The following is a 23,569-nucleotide window of genomic DNA, read 5'->3' on the forward strand; positions in this document are numbered from 1 at the left end:
CACCCATCGCACATCCAGAGAAAACATACACAATTAATAATGCCTTCGCTACAAGTCACTTAGCACTTTCAGACCACACCTACCCCGTATCCCCTCTTCAACGGAGATACAAGCATCTTCAAGGTATCCCATTAACCTTCATTAACAAAGCAGCTCCACTACTGCTCATAGGCTCTGATCATACCCACCTTATTACGCCTATTGCACCAGTTAGACATGGACCATTTGGATCTCCTGCAGCAGTCAAAACCCGCTTAGGATGGACACTCCAAGGTCCAATCACAGACTTCCAACCCCAGAGCAGTTCCACGCATGCCCAATGTTTATTCACATCTTCCAGTTCAGGTTCAGGAGAACCGCTCCAGCACATCCTTGTGTCCGCTGATGGCTCTGAATTCATTCAGCCACCTCATACTCTACCATCAGCAGTACCTATGTCGTCACCGGCAGTGCCACTATCACCAGTTCCACCGCCTGTGGCTGCCATTCCGCCAGTGGTCAGCAGGTCTGGGCCTGCCGCTGCATCCCATGCGGTTGGCATTTGGACCTGCTTTGCCGCCACCGCTGGCTACATGGTCGGCCCCCTGAACTGTCTGGCCTGCATTGTCGACCCCCTGAACCTATATTAGACCTGTAGCATGTCTGATTCCTCTGCCCCCGCTTTGTGAAAAGGAGCATCTCTGATCCTTTGAACATATTTCTCAGTAGAAATATGGGGGCGGCTGTTGTAAAGGCTCACCTTTCAGCACATTCACTTCACCAGATGCACCTTGTTTCTTTTCCTCACCTTTGATTGGGTGTGGTGCTTGGCCTTAATTGCACTCACCTGTCACTTGTTATATAAGGACTGCACTCACCTACCCCTCACTCTTTCTTCACTCCCACATGGGGCGGCAGCTGAGGTGAGTTTCTCTTTGAGTCTCCTGAGTTCATGTATCATTTTGAGTTACTTAAATCATACTTTGTCCTTTTTAGAGAGAGCAGTCCATGTGTGTCTTTCTTTCCTTTACCTGTTATACAATAAAACGACAAAACCTGCAAATGATGACTGCTTATTCTCATTCTAATCGGATGAGCCCATGATGATGACTACTGAAACCCTGAACCTTCCTTCCTCCAAAACAGTCGGTATAAGATGTAAAGATTATTATGCACAATAGCTCAAGAACATTTAAAGCTGTATCATTGTTTTTTTCCCCCTGTAATCAACTTTGAGCATCAATATCAATAGTTTCATTAGAAACGACGCAGAAATTTAACGGCTTTGAATCCCGAGTAACAAAAACAAGCACTGGAGGCTTGGATTTTCTTACATCTGTTTTCTGAGAAACTTTAAAAAGTGGATGGGGTAAGTTTTCATGGGTCATATCCCCATGTGGGGTAGATATCTGGTCTGAACATATTATGGCACATGAAAGTTCTAATTTATAACAACATTGTGATACCAACCTCATCGCTGCTCCCTTATTTCCCAAAGGGTTCACCGCAGCAAATGGATCCACACATTTCATACAGCACAGTTCCTCATCCAACCCTTCCATTTATCCAGGCTTGGACTGGAAATAGGAGTACCTTAGCTTGTGACCCCCTGAGGTTAAATTTGTTTCCTCCCAGCCTTAAACTGGGGTGAATGTCTTAGCCACTACATCATAGAGACACTTCTTTGTTCTCAAATTTCAAGGATTTGAAAAAAAAGTAAAGATGAGATCAGGCTCTGAGGAGGTCAGTCCATGGCTGATAGTGTTTTTCTATCATGGTACGTTTTTATTATATTGGCAGTACAGTATTTGGCATTAAAATGCCAATCAATGTCATCAGTTGTGATAAGATCCCTAACACCATGGGCTAAAAATGCACCATGTTTTCTACTGACCTCCTCCATATATATACATATATTGACAAGGATTTGAACCAGAATCCAAATTTGGATTCATCTCTCCATTAGACCTGTTGCCACTGATTTTCTGTGTAATTTGGCAGATCTTAGGTCTTTTATTCTGATTCCCTCAATGAGCAGTACAAGGATTACCTGATGTGCCAGATGCATCTCTATGTCCTGTGTCAGATACTGCACACCATACCGAGATATCTCTAGGTTTTGGCTAAAAGTTGTTTGGAATTACACAAGGAATTACTCCTTTTCTGTTAACTTAAACTGTTTTATCATTAGATTCAACTGAGGAATTGGGAACAAATATGTTTTGTGACAGACTTTTAGAAAAACATGTCCTTAGGTTTGAAGAAAAAAAACCTGAAAGATCCTCAGAAATACTGGAGAGCTGTATTGCTCAAGTCCAAACTATAAATAAGGTAACAAGTGAGCGCACAGTGCTGCACGTAACTTTGGGGTTGTCTTGGACAATTCCCTGTCTTCAAACTGTTATGCCAGGAAGATAATTCATCTGTCACTTTTTCATCCAAGGAACCCTGATAAGTTAATGTGTGTTATTTCCAAGGCAGAGTTGGATCAAATTGTTCATGCTTTTATCTTTTCTTACTCAAATTATTTAAACTCTCAATTTAACCGTCTCAACAAATCATCTTTATACTGCCAACTGCCCAAAATGCAGCTGCACATCTTTTAACTGATTCAAGGGGAAGGCCTCATATCTCCCAAATTCTAAAATCTATTCACTGGCTTCCTGTCAGTTTCATATTAACTATTAAAGCTTTGAATTGTAACACACCCCAGTACATCGCACAGCTTTTATCGACCCACTCTTCCAACTGGTCCCTTAGGCCTTTGTTTGCTACTGCTGGTCCCATATAGTCACTTAAAACACATGGAGGTTGGGGTTTTGGGGTGGAGGCCCCCAAACCTTTTGACTAATTGTTCCCCTAATTTTGCTTCAGAAGGTTTTAAAAACAAAACAAACAAAAAAACTCTAGCTAAAGACACTTTGGGTAATCATATCTCTGGCCTTGTACCATTTAAGCATCAGTTTAGCCGTTTTTCTTCTATTTAAGGTTCTTTTGGTGTCAGGCACTTTGTAAAAGACGCTTTAATTAGAGATGCTTGTTGGATCAGGCGTACCCTTAACAACTTGCCTATGAACATTTAAATCTGCAACACTGAGCCTGCTAGTTAGGATTTTTTATTATGAATCATAAGGACCGACACGTTATCGGTTTCCTGATGCTCTCTGTGTAAAGACAGATACTCACTTTGGTGAACTGGCCTTGGAACATTGTGTGCAACATTGAAAAAAGAGCTTGACATTTTATTTTAATATAAGCACACATTTATACGATATTTGGAGATCAAGTCACTTGTTATAGTCACAATGCTTTACAAAGTTCACATGAGATTACTGCATTGGAAAACATGTTTATTTAAAAATGTACTGGAAGATGCTCTCTCATCTAAGATGAAGAGAAAGCAAGTTAAACTACAATTCAGGTTAGAATTTTTTTTCTCCCCCGCCCAGTAGATCAATTACAATTTTCGTGTACAAAACAGAAACATTTTAATTAAATACATTTTTTTTTAAAAGACAGCTTCCATTCTTTCTCATTGTTTTAGTTTCTATTGCATTTGAATGAATCATATTATACACAGCATAAAGTCATTAATCTACATTTGTAATCATGTTTTCCCCCTCTATCATTCACACATGGCAATTTTAAACAATAAAGTGCTTTTTTTTTTTTAATTAAAAAAAAAAAAAACAACCTTCTCTTCAATCAATCTAAGATACACTGAGAGAATACCTGCAGCCCTCTTCAAGACACTGGAATCTGACGGACACGTGCACATTTACACACAAATACTCAATCCCACACACGAGTAGGCAATATTTTCACCTGGCTGTTTGTTCAATGTATGTTTACTCTGTGCTTTGTATATGAAAAGGTCTCGAGCACACAGACTGACTGAGATTAATCGTTCTGTTAATTACTGCTAAGTTTAACTTAGACATCTGATTCTTTTTGCTATCCATCTTTTGTTTTTGTGTGCCTCTTTTTTTTTTTTTTAAGGGGGTGGGTAGATTTGTTCAACAGCATCCACACTGACGGTAACTTGTTGTTTCCATTTTGTTAAGAACAGTTAAGAATCAAGCTGGATCTGCACACACACACACACACACACACACACACACACACACACACACACACACACACACACACACACTTTCTTCAAACCCTGTATTGTCCACTGTCAGTGAACATCTTGCCTCTTGTCTCATATGTGAGCTGTGAATTTCAGTCATTTACAGAGGACTCTCCATCAAGTATGTAGAACAGCTTTACTTCTTGAAAATCTGTTACACACACATTGTATCTACTAAAGATTAAAAAAAAAAAAAAAAGAGGTTCATGCTGGATTTGTGTTTTTACTGCACTAACATTTTGAGAGGCTGTTGCAAAAGAGCCCACACGTTATGAACCCTACATAGTGTGCTATACAGTGTCAAACTATGGTGTAGAGCTGTCCCCATGCAAGACTTAGTCCTTCAGCCAGGACCGAATGAGTGCCACGGCGCGGCTGTCCACTGCATCGTGGCTGACAGCCACTCTTTGCGTTGTCATGGCCCATTTCTTTTGTCTTGCCCACATCATGAGACAAGGGCACTGTCTTACAGTCGAGAGGGAGCAAAGAATCTCATGGCATTGATTTCTACTGTGCTTCCATTGATTTACCACTTTTGCTCTTTGTGTTTCGCTTGGGAAAAAAATACACGAGAGCAGAGTAAAAACGTTGATATCTCAATACACCGCTGATAACTGAACAGGCAAAAACTGCAATAATGTTTTTCAGCTTGCTGTGTTCATAGGCGATTCAGTGAGAAGCTCGAGTAATTTTCCTTCTTCTTCTGCCACGACGTGCAAATATGACCTTTGCCATACAATCCTGCTCGCTGTGCTCTACGTTTCAGCAGCCCGGTCATAGGGCAGCAAAAATATTACATCACGGGCTGTGATGTGACTCTGACAGCCGACACCTGAAGAGCTGCGGTGATGAATAGCTTAACGGCATCTCTCTTAATGATCACAATGTCCATTAACAGTTAAGGAAGGCACGTAATGCTCTGAGAGTGCTCTCCAGTCACTAGATGAGATTTATATCCTGCTGTTTTGAGTGACAGGCACTTGAACACCTTTCTGTCCTGTTGCTATGGATGCAAGAACAGAAAAGGCATATTAATCGTCATGCAGCAACAAATTACACCAAATGAAACAAGAAGTAACGCTGCTCACAACCAAGAAGAGTAAAAACAGGCATTTAACTAAAAAGAAAACTCACCCAATCGGTATTTCTCTTTAGCCTCTGCTCTCTCTTTGGCATCAAAGTACCAGACTGTGATGGCATAGCTGCAAGAGACAAAAAGGATGAAATAAGAATAAAAGCTCATCTTTTTATGGACAAAGAACTATGGCTCAAAAAGGGGGGAAAAAAAAGAAGAAGAAAAAGAGACATTGTCGGTGAATTTTATAAATTGATAAAGCAGGAACACAATGGTCGTAACAGTCACAATGTCACAAAAGAAACAAATAAAAACTAAAGTCGACCAGGCCGCAGACGTCACAGGCAGCATAGGGTTAATTCTTGCTGTTTCTCATCTCTCCTGTGGGGCTGTATTGTTTATTCCTGTCTCTCATGTCTTTGCCTTTCCAGCACGAGTCCTGCAATCGAACCTTCCTCCCCACTCCCTCCCACCGACCTCCTCAGGAAACACATATTTCCTGCCTCCGGCCCCACCTCGCCCCCCAGCAGTCAAGACGCAGAGGAGAGGAGATGGGAGAGTAAAAGGCTACGTGCCACGTGACCTTGTAAACATGCAAACGCTTACGTCGGTCTGTAAAGTGGGTCCGAATTATCTCGTGTGAGCATCAAGGAAACTTCAACCCATGTGAAACCCAGTTTTCTATACACACACGTAATCAACTGTAGAAAGACACCGACAATGACCACGCTGAAGTAAAATGAGAATAGAGAGAGGGGAGCGAAGGGAAAATATAAATGTAATCTTTTTTTAACCTGCTGGAATAGTTTTGATAAAAACATATATTGGTTTCTGCACAAAAAGCCTAAACTGTATGTTAATTATGATGTACTTATAGAACTGAGCAACAGAAGACTGTTAGCTGCCAATAACCCATTGCATGATTTTACATGAATTAATGTGCACGTGTTACTAACCGAGTTGAGTAGGCTGGCCTAACTTCATGTGGGTTCCTGCGGTCAGACCAGAAGATGAGCAGCCGGTCGAAGAGAGGTTCAACTTTGGCTACCACATTTTTGCCTTCAGGATAGATCTGCAGCAACCCACCTTGTTTCTACAAACAAGACAAATGCATAACAGAAACAGAAATACTTATTTCCAAAGTACATAATGCGAATCCCTGAGGGTTTACCCGGGTTACCAAATACAAAATAATAATAATAATAATAATAATAATAATACAATAACATTAGATGCACATATAAACTAATGATGATTAACTTGTTTTTCTCATTTCAACTGAGTGAAACAAATAGTGGAAAAAAATGTACCTTGGCATCCCAGTTCTTGTTAAGATAGTAGATACAGGTGATGCACCGTCCATCACCGTTAGGGTTGTCAATGTGGCGCACGTACCCTGCCCCGTTACCTGGGTAACAGGCAACCATGGCCTAAAAACAGAAGAAATGGGATCATTAGTTATAACTTGATACACCATTATAACAAAAAACACAGAGTTAACTTTTGATTTTTATTCTTCAGCCATATTTGTAACGTAGAGGCAGGACTGTTTGAAAGGTCGGCCACTAGCAGAAGATACGAGTGATGCAGTGCAGGAATGATGCAGCTACCCTCCTCCTCATCTCCTGCTCTAATCATCTCTCACATTTGGCTTTTCGAACCCTCTGCAGTAAACCACACCACCATATCTATCTATCTATACACATATACACACACACACACACACACACACGAGAACTATTTGAATATTTAATATTTTCCATAGTGTTATTAAGTGGGCAGCGCAGTAAAGCAAAGAAATATGTCAGAGTTCAGCAAAGAAACGATCTGCAAACAATGGTTTCACGCTGGTATTTCCCCTGCTTGACGTCTGAGAGTTGGAGGCTGTGAAGCAGGAGAGCACTGCTTTCTCTGGGGAGACAGAGGGAACTGAGACCTGCGTGAAAAGTCCTTCGTTCAATGCGCATTCCAGACGAGGGCCACTACAGGGCCACGTGGCTGTAGGCTAAAAAATAGAGCTGTGCCAAAATATGATACATACAAGGCTGTGTGACATATTCTTCAGATTAACTGGGGCATATTTGTGCTTCAGTAACTTTCCAAACTGTCTCCTCTGGCTTTAAGTCTCCTCAATATATGAAAAATCTATAGCTGATTCACTTACTCACTGACATCAGCTTTTGCTAGCGGAGATTGTGGCTGATGCATTTGGCACCATGTAAAGTAACGATTTCATTATTATCTCTCCAGGTTGACAACAGAAGAAGATACTGTCATTGTCTTGACTTATACTGTTCTGCATGGGAAGCAAAGCTTATAATACGAGTCAGCGCATCACTTTAGCTCAGCTGAGCAATACTATTATTCATTGCTAACAGCTTCTGCAATGCCGCAGTATTGATTTAACTCAGCTGATGCTATCGTTTAAGTTCTTGTACTACAGTGTGCAACTTGTACCCTTAGGAAATGAAAGCCTGCTCACATAGATTTCTAAGACAAACACACCTGCCCTAGTGTTGTTTGTGAAACTCAAAAGTGACTGTAACACTTTGTGGAGGAGAGCTTTGATGCATGCTTTCCTGCTCCTCTTGCTGGGCTTCATAGAAAAGTGAGCTTGATTGTGTGACTCTGCTTGGCAACAATTGTCTGCTCTCATTACTGACCAGTGCTCAGAGTTAGCGCTCATTAACCTCTAGACCTCTTCTTCTCGACTCAGACTGCCAAACGGTGTCCATGTCAAAATGAGCAGACTAATTGTACAAAATGAAAAACGGATATTTGGGTGTGTTGCTTATGATCATCAGAAGTGTCGCTTTACTTAGAATTTATTTCAACAGAGTCCCTACAATAATACAGAAAAAGCTCCCAACAATCAGATGACCCCTATGAGCAAGTACTCGATGACAGTGGGAAGAGAAAAAAAACAACAACAACAACAACAACAACAACAACACCCTTTTACAAATTTCCAGGAGAACCAGGCACTCTCTTGGGTTATTTTGACTTTGATGTCAAGGTCACCAGGATTAGAACTCGTCTTGAGATTTCTATTAGATGTACCAATGGCATTGTTTTCAAAACCATACGTCGCCTTGTTCGTGAGTTATTGCAGTCACAAGATATTTTTATTTTTTAAGAAAACCTGACCTCTGACCTTGAGATCGAGATCAGTGAGATTCAAACCTGTCCGAGATTTTTAATAGATAGACCTAAAGTATCTATTTGAAAATCTTAGGTGACTTCCTTTTTTAGTTATTGCATTTACAAGATTTTCAGAAAAATATGACCTCTGACTCTTTGGGGTTGAGGTCACTGATATTCAAACTTATCCATGACGTGCAGTAGACATACTTATGGCATCAGTATAAGCTCCTATGACGCCTCTAATTCTGTGAATTCTATCGCAGTCATAAACTAAGTTGTCCAAGCCACCCATCCAGTGAAGTGACAATAGCCCGTCAGCCTTTTACGGCTGAGGAGTGTAAAAAAAAAAAAGTTTGCCTTATAATTGGTCATTTTCGGCTTTTTTTGAACAACTGATCGTTTGTTTTGATGTGCTAACCCTTAGGACCTCTACTTGTTGACTTGGCAACATCTTCATGCCAAACAGTGACAAGAAGAAGAAAATACCAGACAGGAGTCTACTTTTAGCACCCTGCTGTCACTGTCAAGTTCACATATTACCTTCTGCTGCTGACCTTGTACCACAGTGATAACAGCTGATCGGTCTTGTGGGGGTACGTGCCCTTTTGTGCAGACAAGAAGCTGCTCTGTTGTGCAAAGGATAAATATGCACTCTGTCATTAAACAGACAGCAAACTGTATAAAGGTATACTTTGGTTTTGACTTAATTCAAAAAGGAAACTATTCAGGTTTAGAATACTTATGAGTATAATTTTTATAAGTAGTTTTATTTTAATGGCAGCTATCTTTGAAGCAGAGTGGATTCTGGTAGGCAGTTTGTGATCATCTGAATCGCAGCTATTGAGAACGGGAAAATGGCATACCAGACATTTTGATACTCAATGACAAATTTGATTTTTTTAACAATGAGTGTAAATATTTTGGGTGTGCATGTATTCGAGGAAGTATGGTTTCCCCCATAAATGCCCACAAACTGTCTTAACAGCTGTAATTAACCACAATTAACATGTGATATGCCGCATCAGGCACCTCAGGCCTAGCCCTGAAGCATAAACACATTAAACGCACACTGATACACTGTGGCTATCAAAGCGTACACAAGAAGGGTATATAATTTAGAAGATGAGTTATTGTTTTATTTTATTATTTTTTTTTACTTTAAACCTACCTGAGGTGAAAAAAAATAGTTTTCTAACACAACGATAGTATTCAAATAAGTTTCATATACATCCACATTGCATCAGTCTACACCTGTCAGTTGCAAAGACACCCACAGACACACAATACTCGGTCAGCTAAACAGCACAAATTGATCCTATCTGTCATTTCTGGCCCTCCTCACCTCCTCATCTCTCCCCTCAGTAAGTTCAAGTCTAACTTGCACAAACCACATGCCTGCCCGGGACCAGCATTAATGCTCTAATGGCAACCCAGGTGACGGGCAGGCAGGCAGAACAAGCTGTTCTGGAGGAGAACAAAAATAAACTCCAATGCCACATGCATATTCAGATAAAGGGAATTATGGTGGAGGTGGGGGGTGGGGCTGGGTGAGGGGGTGGCTGAACAAATACAGGCATTGCCGTTTGCCAAGGTGATCGAGTAAAAGAGAGGGAAGGCATTTTTATGCGTGTGACGCACAGCAGCGAAAATGTTGCAAGTTGACTGTGATGACTCCAAACGCTAAGGAGAATTTCAGAAACAAAAAGTTTTCAGTCTGGGTTTTGGTGGTAGTTATGTTTCTATAAACATTTCAGGATTCGTTAACCTTCAAGTAAACTGTTTTAAAATCCTCTTTGAGTCATATTACTCATCTGCTGCAACAGATATAGACTGCACAGATCGGTTACTCCTTACGATTGCAAACATTACTATTTTAAAGTCCCCTGCGGATCCCACAAGCCTTGTGCATGTCTCCCAAACTCTATGCTATGAAAACATAAGAGAAGTGTGTTAGCAGGCCAAAAGAAGTCCTCAATCTCCACCACATTTTGCCGTGTGGCAGCCCTGAGCCCTTTCGGATGAATGGAAAACGTGAATCAAAGTCAACAAGTCATTGATGGTGAATGTTTTGGAGCTGCTCAAGGACTCTTCGGTAAAACAAATCTTTTTCAATTCCACAGTTGAGACCTGCTGAGTCACTAACTGTCAAGCAGCACAGTATTTTTGCTCCATTTTCAAAACTGATTACTCAGAAGCAGCCGGGAGAGCAGGAGATTTCATATAAGGCAGAAAAAGAGATTATTAATTTCTTCCAAATTGAGAATGAGATAAGAGCCCGGGTGAATAAAACGGAATAAGGCTGAACTGCTCTGCCACTCCCAGCTCATATCTCTGCCGTCCTTCCAGTTTGATGTCACGGCCCGCTGCTTAGCCAGATTCACATCTAGTTTGCTGCTCATATAAGCTGAAGGATGGTTTTAGAGTGTGTGAGAAGGGGTGTGACTTGGACTAGGTCGTAACCAGCAATACTGTGATCCAAGTGAGTGTCACTCTCCCATTCAAGAATAGCCAATATCTGCTAACATGCCCAGGCTCTGGATTCACTGCAACTCTGTGAGTGTTTTGAAAGAGGCGGTAGACCCCTCTTTCCCTCGCCTAATTAAAAAAAACAAAACAAATTTGTCATTAAGGTTACAAAATGTGAGCCTCTAAAGCTGAATCACATCAACACAGCACTATCGCATTTGGAGACATTGCCGCATGACAAGATATAAATGGTTAGAAACACAATCAAATTCAAATATAATAAACAGCCTCTAGTGTTAACAGTATATTACTCGGGGTTGTGTGAACATAACACAAAGGAAACCAAAAAAAAAAAAATGGTGAGATCATAGGCTGTGCCCTTATGAGTCAGTCACACTATAGCCACAGTTGCACTCATTATGTATGAGTCAGCCCTGAATATTAGCCTAAGCAACACAGTCAAACGACTATTTCTGTAGGTGTTAGCATTTGCATGTACACGATACACTATTTCTTTTTTTTAAATAAAAAATTAGCAGCTCCACATATTATGCACCAAGCCTGGGTCCTTTAGAGTAGTGGACCTTGCATAACATCACATTAAGATGCATTCAAAATGATAGGCGAGCGTCCTTATAAACACCAACTTGTCATCAAAGGGAAACCAAATGTTAACTGTTAAAACTAAAATCTGGTTCTATTTACCATAGATTATCTGAAAGGAAATTAAATTGATTTAAAAACTGAAAATCCAACCATTCATCCATCCATGCTAGGAACTCAGTGACTAGCCTGCGTGTTAGTATATGACTTCTGGCTCCTGCCTGCACGGTGGCACTGCTGAGCTCTAGGAGGGGCATCTAAGGACACTTTACTGCAGAAGACAGACAGTCCTAATATGCCAAGCTTCTGCTGCATCGCCCTTTCTCGCTTACTCATCACTGTCTTCCCTTTACCCCCTGATCCACTGCACGTTCACATCTCCTCTAACCCATCCCTTATCTTTGAGACTTTCCCAGTATCACCTTGGGTCATGTAAACTACATTACCATTCCTTTTGTTAACACTATAATCCTTGCCTTCCCACCCCCACGTTCTCACAGGCAGCGAAACCGGCCTTCTGCTGACTAACAGTAGACAGGCTTGGGGGAAAAAAGTGCTACTTACTGCTGGTGCGGCATTATTTTGGGCATTGCCAGGCCCTCTTTTTCCTCTCCTCATCTCTTTCATACACAATGCGCAGCTCTACTCTGTATGGGCCTGTTACCAAGGTAACGGCAGGGAAATATTTTGCCCAAGTAGCAAATAAGGGGCTTGATAAAACGGGAAAGGAGAAAGGGAGTAAAGGACATGGGAAATGAAAATGTGGAGAAAAGGAAAAGACGAGAAGAAGAGCAGAACACCAAGAAGAAGGAAAAATACAAGTGCACTCTGGACAATGAGACGAGAGGACGTACCCCACAGTACCCACACGGTGCCCCTTCCATGTATCTGTATTCTGTACTGCCTCTTTTCCTTTCCTTATCACTTCCTCTTTCTTTCATGCTCACTCCACAATTGCACCTATTGCAATGCTGTCTCTCGCACTAATCCACACAAACACCCCGTCAGGACATTTTGTACTATGCGGCACGGACCTTTTCCTTTTATTTTTATGCACCAAGAGCGCACAATGTGATTTTGGCCTGGGAACAACTGCCGTTTAGGTCTCGAACATTTTCACCAAGGGGTCACTCGGTTTGTTATCCCATCTAAGAGAGAATAGATGACCAAGTAGGTAAAAGTTAACACAATACATTGTGAAGGATGTATTATCCTTCACAATAAAACAGTGGGATCTAATAATCAACCAAGATTGACTCACTGTCCTCCTAATTTCATGGCACTGCAGAAACTGGAATCAGCACATTTTACATTTACAGCGTTAAAGTTCTGCATTGAAGATTTGCATACTGTTTCCAGGGTTAAGTGTTTGCTCTTTTGTTGTTGTTGTTTTCAAGATCGAAGTAACACCTTCGATGCGTTATTGACTTCAAAGATAAATCCACTTCTGTCATGAAAGTAAGCTGCAGCTTAAAGTGTCAAAAGATAAAGAGTGTTTTCTAATGTGAGACAGGCTACACGGCAGAATGCCATTCAACAGCAATGCACAAGACCTTACTGTTACCGTTTTTGCACTCTGAAGTGCAGGGATGGGGGTAATTGTGGAAAACTGGGCATGTGTTACCCTTACACAGCTCTGCTCAGGCATTATGTTAAAGTGGCTTCACTTTACTGAAGCAGCGCTGTCGGCCCAAGTCTAAGGGAGCAAAGGCGGCTGCAGTGAGATAAGCACAACAGACCTCGTTTAAACACAGTCTCAAGCTGACGTAAATGGTAAGACATGCATTTAGGGCAGGGTGCTATGTGCAGTTGAGCAGAGTTAGCAAGGTTGTGAAGGAAGCACTATGGAAATAGAGGTGAAAAAAGAATATCCATCCATCCATGTTTTATTATGTCAAACAACAAAACAGTTGTTTGACATGGTTTCAAGCAACTTTTTACATCTGTGTGTTGTATTTTGCATAGACATAAAGATAAATGCTGGCTAATTTGCTACACCGCTGCAAAGACTTGTGTGGTTGCCAGCTTGCAGGCAACAGCTTTCCAATGCGGAGCACTAATGTGTCTATTTTTTCAGATCAGATCACATTTGGTCAACATCAAGAGCCATCCTGGACGTCTTTTCCACATAAAACAGGTTGCGCATTTCAACAGGAGTAAAAAAAACAAAAAAAACAAAGGGAAAAAACCCCAGCCCAGACTGGCGTGTAAAACACAGACAGGGGGGAGAGCATACAGTGCCCCTAACAGATATACACAGAGATAAACACATGGAAAAAGACTAACAAAGTTCAATTCTTTTTTTTTCTTTGCTCTTCTACAATGTTTTTCCCAAACTATTGGGGAAGTATTTTGTAATTTTGGGGCTCATTCCTGAGGGCCGCACTCTGATAATTGTGCACTGTGTCTGAAAAATATCAATGGAAAAACTGGGTCACGTAGTGATGCTAAAGTAAAATAAGGGGGAAAAAAATGCTGCTCACGTGGCATGAGATATAAGATAAGGGAAATGAAAACAAACACTCCTCTGCCATGCCTGTGCCATGTTTGTGTGGGTCAAAGTGATGATAGAAAATTCTGGCAGAGATAAAGCGATGGCAGGAGGAGATACAGCCCCGAGTTTGTTTTCTTCTTCTTTAGGGTGCCAGAGGTATGAAGGCAGGGACTAGGACGGGGAGATAAACTTCGGCAGGCCTAAACCTAGTGCGAGTAGGACTGCAGCCCCTCCCTCTCGCATGTGCCACAAACACAGGGCTCATCTTGACATCCTATCAGCAGGAGCCCTGCGCACTCTCCCCATGTGGTGCGATGGTGTGTGTTTGCCTACCCACATGTCGGCATTATAGAAGGTAAAGCAGGGCAGACAAGACAGCCTAGCACAATTTGAATGAGGTCAGACTGACGCTCTACTCTGGCATCCTTTATTGTCCTCCGTTTTCTCTGGCACGTTTCTTTTAAAACCTCTCACCCGCACCCCCCTCCCCCACTCCTCTCACCTTAGTGCGTCCGTTGATGACACAGTTCCCAAGCTGTCCATTGGCAGAGCTGTACATGACGGCCTCATCTATGTGAGCCATCAGCACTCCAATGTTCTCGCACCCGGGCTCTTTCCCCTCCACCCAGGCGATCTGGTCGCCCCTGATGTTAAGGGAGGGAATGTTCTTCTGGCTCACCAGCTGCCCACCGAGAAACTTCCCATTCTGATTTAGAGTCTCCACCTCTTCCAGGACTCTGTCGCCCAGCTGGGAGCCCAGGAAGTTGTCCTTTACACAAATCCCATAATACGTCATGCAAGGGACGATGTACTGCTTGGCTATGCGCTCTGCTGACCAGCCAGTCCCTGCAGGAAGTGGTGGGTTACGGGCAGCATGTACCCCGGGTGTAGCTGAAAGGCCTGAAGAAGCCACCTTACTGTGCCCACTGTGCTGATTATTATGAGGGGCAGCGTGGGTTAAGGAAGCCAACTGGTTGGAATGGGAACTGTTGCCACAGTTGACAGCAACTGAGAGAGGGGCGACTGCTCGAGCCACTCTGCTGGTTTCTGTGGATTTGATTGCAACGCCTCCCTCTACCAACCTTCTCCGCTTCCAGTCTGAGTCCCCTGAAGCGAATACTGGGTCCATAGAACCTCCTGGTCCAGGTGACCCCACGCTCTGGCTGTTAACAGTCTCTGGCCCAATCTCCCGATTCTCCCCACATCTCTTTTTCTGCTGTTGTGCCTGTCTGGTTTTTAAGTCACCATTGAGTCTCCGCATTACTGACGGGTGCTTCTCATGAGCAGTCCAGTCCCCGTTCTCCATCAGGCAGGCTCTGCTGGTGAGGGGGTACCCGGGGCCCTCCGTTTGCCCCTCCACCCCCGTTACTTGGGCAGGGTAACCATTTGGCGTCTGAGCCAAAACGCCTGAGTGGTTGCCCTCTACAGTTGCAGAAGGCGACACCACCCCGCCGTTGTAGAGCGGCACGCCGGTTTTGCATTGCTTCGTTGGGGTGGTGATTCCCGGGGAGTCAGTCTGAGAGGCTAGATCCGCGAGCAACTCCGCCGCGGTTGGACTGCCGACCGGCGCCGCACATAAGCCATTAAGCCCCATGTCCGTCCGGTGCGTGTGGTGAATCTCTGTCGGTCCGCTGACAAACTGCCTGCTGTTCGCTCCTCTGTCCTGCTTGTGTGAAACTGCGACGGATCCGCGGGCTGGGTTTACAAGGTCCGTCTGTTCCAAACTCTCCATTTCATCTCGTCATCTGCTGGATGCGCACGTACTTCACGTCCTCGACTCATTTTCTAGCTGAGCCGCTGCTGCTCTCTCTGGGGGAGAAGATCCCTGGCGCAACCGATGGAAGTTTCATGACTAAGTCCTCCTCTGCTGCCTTTGATTCCTCCCATTTCTCCGGTTTAAATACTCTGAAGCAGCGTGTTTGTTTGTCACCGTGTCTTATATATACATTCTGGGAGTGTGTTGGGCATTTCTGTGAAGAGCAAAACGATACACTTTAGACCTATTAATAGCACAGTGCAGACCACCTGTCACAGCGAGCTGATGTAAATAATTCCTAATATTTATGTGGTGCAACAAACTCCTAGTTTGGGCTATATATGCGGTATATAGGCCTACTCGTAGTATTTTTTAAGTGGGAGCAAGAAAACAGTGCAGCCTATACATTTTTAAAAATACAATCCTAAGCATATGCTATCAGTGTAAAGAAAATGAAAAAATGTGCAGGCTAATATTTACTGCAGCTTTATACCCAGATTTTAGTCATTACAAAGAAGGAAGGTCAAAACAAGTCACTTTTACACACAGTTGGGCTATACCACCTTGACAATGGACACGAAAATAATAAAAATATAATATAGGATAAAATGAGCACTATAAAAGGAGCTTTCAATATTAAATTTTGACGAAACCCCAATTAAATTATTTATATTTCGTCTTTGTCTGCCATTCATTACCAACTTAGCAGCACCACTATTGTTAAGTGCCCCTTGAAAAAAAGAGTGAAAGACTAAACCGGTTTATTGAACGCCATTAAAAAAGAAAAACGTCCCACAGAGTATTAAATAAGTTAAATATGCAGGTTATGGGGTCTAAAAGCGTTGAAATTTCTCGCCGGGAAAGCACAATCCACTGCTTACCTACGGCAGCCTACAGCAATGCAAATCCTCGGCGAGCGTACGTGACAGGCTGAGAGTACGCATGTTATTTCCGGGATTGTCTAGCTCGTGCGTCCGTCCCATCCAATTTTCTTGTCGGTTATAAATAATATCCAGGTGGCGAGGGCAGCCAACGGCGGCCTGACACATTAAACCGGGCGGAGGGGCGAAAAGAGGAGCCCGGAGATCCGCCAGGCGCCCTCAAAACACCCAAAAAAGCGCTCCCCGTTGTGTCGGTGAGCGCCCCCAGTTTGTGTCTGCCTCCCCCCACCCCTACTCTCTTTCGCCTCCTCCCACAGCTCTCTCTCTCTCTCTGTGTGTCTCGCTCCAACTGCCGTTTACATGCATGCAGGCCGGCCATGTGACTACTTGCTACTATAGCCGACCTACAGCAGCAATAACATAAACCGCCCGTGAGAGGAAAGAAAAATACTATAGAAAATAATGCGTTTATGTTATTCAAAGATTTTAATATTTATTTAAACAATACCAGAATGTAGAAAAGTTGACTCGAAAGTATAAAAACGTAGGATAAATATCAGACAAATATCTTTACACTGTACTGGTCGGGGGCAAATATTCACAAAATAACGCTGGAATATTTAATCTGCAAAACTGAATATCCGTCTATCAATACGTGATTTTTCTGGTTTACATAATTATTAAAATGATAACCTGCATGCGTTTGAAGCAGAAGAATCAAAATGCATGCAATTTGTAAATCAAGTACTTAGATAGATACTATGCATATTACACAGATGCTGGCTTTATAGTTTTCTGCAAATGCCCACGTCTTATATACTGATATAAAACATCATAAAAACATCAATATAAGCTCAGCTGATGCCGCAGCAGCTCAGCATCTATAGAGCAGGGGTGTCAACACAAGGCCAAGGCCGGCACACATTTGAACCGAGTCCTCTGGACAGCTTTGGGAAAGTTTCAAAACAGATAAAGACCTCCTCCATGGCTATTCATAGTACACTAACACACTTAATAGTTAAACATTAATATAACATTTTATAATTATCATTATTGTTTTACAGTTGGTAACATAAATAAATGAATAAATAAATAAATAAATAAATAACAACTGGAAGTCTGGGCAATAACATAAATAACATTTATTTCTTACAATCTAAGCCCAGATCATTGAAGAGACTGAAGAGTTATGCTGCCAGATTTCATTTATTTATTACAGCAGCATTATCATGTACAAAAACAGAGACTGCATGTTGAAACTGCACTTCTTTTGCTTATGTTTAGATATCATACTGCTAAACATGTGGTTAAACGTCTTTACACTGAGAGAAAGAGAAGTTTCACTGGTTCAGCCCTCCTAAGATAGAAGTCAAATGATGTGACATCCCTGCTATAGAGTTTATAATAATTTGGAAATGTAAGATGTTAAGGGAAAAAAAAAACTATTCAAACCTACCTGGCTCTGTGTAAAAACATAACTACCTTCTTGTTAAATCATTGATTAACTGTGATTAGGCCCATTAATGAGAATCTGATTTCAATTTTAATAGCCTCATCAAGCCCGATTCCCACCAGACATGGTGAATCAAGAAATCACTTAAATAGAAGCTGTCTGACAAAGCTGAGTAGCCTAAAAGATGTCAAAAAATGACACATCATGCCACAATCGAAACAAAAACCTGTGAAACCTAGTCATTGACATCTCTCATTCTGGAAAAGGTTACAGTCTTTTCTAAGGCTTCAGTGAACCACAGCACAGCACATTAAATGGTAAATGGCCTGTATTTATATAGCGCTTTTCTAGTCCCTAAGGACCCCAAAGCACATTATTTTCAAAAAGTTGGAATAGTGGTGAACTTTCCTGGGAGTGGCCAGCCTACCATACAGAAGGTCACAGAAGAACCCAAAACAACATGTAAAGGCCTCACTTCTCTCGGTAAAGGTCAATGTTCACGAGTCAAAAATAAGAAAGAGGCTGAGCAAAAACAGCATCTGTGGAAGAGTTCTAAGGAGAAAGCCACTGCAGACCAAAATGAACACAAAAGGCTCATCTTGCATTTGCCAATGCCTTCTCGATCCCCAAGGGCTTTGGGGAAAATCTTCTGTGGGCTGATGAGACAAAGATAGAACTTTTTGGAAGGTTTGAGTCTCGTCTTGTCTGGCATAAAATGAACACAATATTTCACGAACATCACACCATTCCACAGTCAAACACACTCAAAACCAATTGTTAGAGAGAGGTAAGTTTGGATAGCGGTTTTCCCTTAAATAATCAAGTTATTATTCAAAAAACAAATTTTGTATTTACTCAGGTTATTTTGGTCTATCATTAACATGGTTTGATGATGTGAAACATGTAAGTGGGACAAATATGCCAAAAAACGAAGAAATCAGGGACGGTGCAAAAACTTTTTCACAGCACTGTAAGTCTGCATACGTTTAGGCGCACATCTGTACACATGACACAGAGGCTGATGTGCAAAAGTCAGAAGTGCAAAGTCTGAACAAAGTGTTCTCAATCTGTAGTCATCATGGGTTTGGTTAGACACTTTGGTGGGGGGGGGGGGGGGGGGGGTTGCCTGAATGTAATCTAATTTGCATTTAATTTGACTTTTTATAGTTAATTTAATCGCAGAGCAAAAGGAAATTAGGTAATGTTCTGTTATGAGGTCAGGTCAAGGGTAAGGGCACTGGATTAACGCCTCACCCTGAGGGATTAGGGGCAGGGCATATTGACACAGCATTGGCATGCCGCATGCATCCTGTGTTTCAAGTGCAGCCCTATATAATCGTATGGACTTGGAGAGCAGCCATGTGAAATGCTCGTGATAATATCAGCAGCTATGCATTTTATGTAAATGCACATACAAAGGCGTGTAATGGCTTTTTAATGGACCCATACTGAGTCTTAAGATGCCATAACAGACTATTAATAGCACATTTACAACTGCTGGAACGTTTGCATCTAAAATGATGCAACTTTATGCAGTAGAGTAGTTGCAGTTTTTACAGGAGTATTTACAGGATTTGCAGTCCTGTGAAAAACATCCCTATTTCCCCCAGGGATCAATAAAGTATTCTGATTCTGATTCTGATTCTGATTCAATATGAAATAAGATTGTAAGTAGCACCCAGATGCTGCTAATCAAATGCAGTCAATGTATTGATCATCAGCAAGTGTTAGCACCTCTATAAAAGCAGACATTTTGACAGTTTACTAGTCTGGAAGATTCTGGTGCCTGTTTGCAGAATGTCAGAATCTTTTCAGGAGTGAACATCCCAGCAAATTCACTCTAAGGTCAGATCCTGCAATGCTCAAAACAAACAAAAAACAACTGCAGAGCTACATCACAGTCTCTACAAGCCACTGGACCTGGACACCTTACAATCACTCGACAATGAACTCCTATGTAATTACAACATATTCTAGTGTCAGATGCGAGGCTATTTGTCTGAAAGCTGAAGCTTGGTCAAGATTGGGTCATGCAATAGGGCAATGAACCCAAGCACAGTAGCAAATCTACAACAGAAGGGCTGAAAAAAGAATTAAGGTGCTTCAAGGGCACAGAGAAAGTCCAGACCTCAACATGATTGAAATTCTGTGGCGAGAGCTTAAAAGAGTTGTGCATAAATGAAAGGCCACAAATCACAATGAGCTGAAACACTGAAGTTTGTAAAGAAGAGTAAGAAGAAAATGTTCCCACAATGATGTGAGAGACTGATAAAGTCATACAGAAAGTGATTTTACCAAGTTAATGCTGCTAAAGGTGGCTCTGCAAGAAAGTGAATAATGATTCGTGGGTTTTATTGCCATTCCATGCATTCATGGGGTGAAATGAAATTTGTAGCCAACAAGAATAAGAATGCAAACAGAGCAAAATGTGCATTATTCTTAGTTGTCCAAGGATTGTGCAGAGCCCTATAAAAATGTTCTTTTTCACATGCAAAACAGTGTCCATTGTATACGTGTGTGTGTGTGTGTGTGTGTGTGTGTGTGTGTGTGTGTGTGTGTGTGTGTGTGTGTGTGTTTACTATAAACAAAGTCAATTACTGTGAGTTTTAGCATCTTAGCTTTAAGTTTGTGGGAAATACAACCAGTTCCTTTCTTATCAAAAGCTGTATAAGCTTAGATTAAATTAACTGCTCTCTGTGTTTACTGAAGACTTGGTTTCACTTCTTCTTCTTAGGCAGGCAGCTGAGATTTAAGCAAACCACAAAACCCACCTAAAACCTGTTTCAGTGCTTTGATTGTGTCCACATTAATCACACAAAATTTCTAAAAAAGCAAAAAAACGCTTGATTAGTGGGATCTGAAGATGATGGACGGGTGGATTTTGTTACCAGTCTTGTTGTCGCCTCCTGTGTAAAGTCTTTTAAGATAAAATTCAGACGGAGATAATCTCGTGAGTGTGCAAACATGACATCAATATTGGGCTTCTTGTCTACTTCTTTGAAAGAAAAGCAAAATAAAAAAAAATAGATTTATTTAAGCACTCTTCATGGGGAAGAGCACACACGCTGCGACGAAGCTGAAGGATTGATGAAGTTAAACAGGTTAAGGTTACAACGCGACCCGTGAGGCTTTTGATCGACTGCGTCTGGGCACATATTTACCGAGTCGTTGAACTCGGCTGAGCAAAGGACACTTCGCAGTCAGAGATCAAAACTGAATTCCAGATTTTGTTGTTACTGCATCAGTGTAGGCGAAAAGAGCATCCTTTGTCGAAGACTCAGGTCATAACCAGCTTATATAACAGCAGGGAAATTTGCTCTATTCATAGCTGAAAACATGCAGCACAACACAATACATGTACATCATATGATTATGTAAAATCTAACAGGAAGAATAAATAAAAAACACCTGATGTACGATATTTCGAGTAATGGAATACCTTTAAAGTCTGAAATATTCCATGACATTAATCTAACTGGCTGTTAAAAGCTCACAGGCTAATGTAAAACTATAAAAAAGATGCCTCACTATTTAATAAGAACCAATATTTTTAGGATCAACATGAAAACCATTTAGGAAATGTTCCAGTTGTTGTCTGTCGATCATGTTTTTGTTCACACAGTTGTCACAAAGTAAGTGTGAAAGGTCGTCGTATTGACCAGCCCATCAATATGTTTTGCTGTTGCTCATCACGGAGTTGTGGGACATTTTTATCAGTGTTGGAAAAACAAGATATCATTGGAAGCGTGTGACTTTCCGTGAGGTTAACTCTAATCTTATAGACATGTGCTTAATGGGACTTAACAATTCAGCATTCGTCTTAATTAGGTGATTTTCAAATCTTACAGCCTACATGGTAAGCATAGTTGACACCAAAATAACACGGGCCCTCCAAGATTTGCAGCTGGCAAGCAACCACAGGAGTCAGCTTACAGCTTTAATAGCAGTGATAGATGCAGGATGATTCATTGTCTGGCTTTGACTATAAAGGGTAAGCAAGTTCCTGCTTTGCTCCTAGAGTCTGAACAGTTAGCCCAGACTTTGCAGGACATACAGAGGATGGTGATATAACAAGTGCATAAATGGTTAACCTCGCATGCAGGCTCCACAAATCAGTGCAAGAGTTATTGTCAGCGAAAACAACTCGCCTCAGAAATAAAATCTGGACTCCCAGGAGATCAAAAGCAAAGCAGCTCCAAAATGGAAGGAAAAAACAAGAATGGAAACAAACACATTCACACACCTGCACCGTTAAATAACCCCGACAGCTTCCCATCCTGTATCCTGTAGCAGAGGCACAGAGAATTTTATAACTTGTATTGCAGTGCTTGCATAACGAAGTGAGGTAGAAGTGAATGATCGGGCTGAAAACAGCACATTAGTACATTCAGAAAACACGTTTGATTTATTTTTCTGCACCGGTCACACGTGCGCTGACTTGTTAAGCTCCAGTCTGTGTCAGTAAATGTCAGTAAATCATTTGTCTGACCAGCTGACACTTACATCTAACGCTGGTTTGTCCTGCCGATTGAAAAACAGAGCAATAGCTGCCAAGGTCAGTGCTCCCAGTGCAGCTGGCTGGAATCCCCCAGACTATGTAACGCAGACTAGTGCAGCTCCGCACGTATACACATCTCCCCCTTTCCTGTTCCTCCGTCCATCTATCTGTCCCTTTATTTCCTTTTTGCTATCATCTTTGCTACAGGGAGAAAGCAAGGAGAAAAGCAAAGAGTTAGCACACAGCTGAGACCTGCACCATCTAAGCTTTTTGTCTTGGTTTTGATGTTCTTTCCATGCTTGAAAAGCAAAAAATCTGATGCAACTTTGCACCAATTCTGCTCTAAATGCAAACTTAAACTACACCAGATTTTTTCATCTGTAACAATATTATGTTTTTTCTTTACTTTTTTTATGTTGCTATGTGTGTCAAAACGAAACTAGATAAAAATGGAGGTCGCTTATTGCTTTGTGACCTACATTTAAAACCTCGAGTTAGGCATCATGGCTTTTATTTTGGAACAACAACAGACAGTTATTCGATCAATGGGTGAAGTTATTTAGCAAGTTGCATTCATAGATTTGTATATATGCATCACACAAACACAGAAATTTGCTAAAATTAACATAAGTATAAATTATACTTTTTTTTCTATCATTATAATTTCAGTCACCTGGAAAAACTGAACACAGACTTCTTGGATGTTCTGACAGTAGAAAATATAATAATATGACCAAGGAAGCCACATTATTATGCATTAAAAATGCTCTCAAAGGCACGAACACGACAAACACAATCAGGCCTTGGCAGATAGCCACACAGCTTTGTTTTGGGTTTATTATTTAGTGCAGTAGCTTTGCTGCATGGTCAGTCCTACACACAGTTACTCTTTAAGTGTTTGTTTCACTTTTCCAGACCAGCAAAATTGAGAAAGGAGAGCCAAATGCTGCTGGACGCGTGACAGCGCAAATGATGAAGGTCATGCTAGTCCAGTGAAATGTACACTAACTCTAAAAATAGCGAGCAGGACTTGAGTGTCAGACAATTTCTGTTATATTTGTTTAGAGAGAGTGGGGAATATTCTAGAA

At 41.6% G+C, this 23,569-nt stretch overlaps 1 protein-coding gene across 1 annotated transcript; it reads right to left on the reverse strand.

Moving 5' to 3' along the window:
- Positions 1-3,762: 3,762 nt before the first annotated feature.
- On the reverse strand, positions 3,763-16,805 carry egln2 (egl-9 family hypoxia-inducible factor 2). The gene is made up of 6 exons (XM_086261621.1): positions 16,531-16,805; positions 14,396-15,863; positions 6,497-6,616; positions 6,143-6,279; positions 5,246-5,313; positions 3,763-5,114 (listed from the first exon to the last, which is right to left on the reverse strand). The coding sequence occupies exons 2-6, from the start codon at positions 15,623-15,625 to the stop codon at positions 5,062-5,064; spliced, it is 1,608 nt and encodes a 535-aa protein (XP_086117747.1). The 5' UTR covers positions 15,626-15,863; positions 16,531-16,805; the 3' UTR covers positions 3,763-5,061.
- Between the last annotated feature and the right edge of the window lie 6,764 nt (positions 16,806-23,569).

The sequence above is a fragment of the Aulonocara sp. 'chitande type north' Nkhata Bay genome, linkage group LG14 (assembly GCF_057382095.1).
Source record: "Aulonocara sp. 'chitande type north' Nkhata Bay isolate Kocher_YH1m ecotype deep benthic linkage group LG14, A_spYH_male_GT1.1, whole genome shotgun sequence".
Taxonomy (NCBI): Eukaryota; Metazoa; Chordata; class Actinopteri; order Cichliformes; family Cichlidae; genus Aulonocara; species Aulonocara sp. 'chitande type north' Nkhata Bay.

Bases quoted from the DNA above. Each gene is read 5' to 3' on its own strand.
- egln2 (XM_086261621.1), bottom strand. From the start codon at position 15,625: ATGGAGAGTTTGGAACAGACGGACCTTGTAAACCCAGCCCGCGGATCC. The intron at 6,617-14,395 runs GTGAGAGGAGTG...TTCTGTTTTTAG, and splicing joins TCATCAACGGACGCACTAAG to GCCATGGTTGCCTGTTACCC. The intron at 5,314-6,142 runs GTTAGTAACACG...TGTCTCTTGCAG, and splicing joins AGGCCAGCCTACTCAACTCG to CTATGCCATCACAGTCTGGT.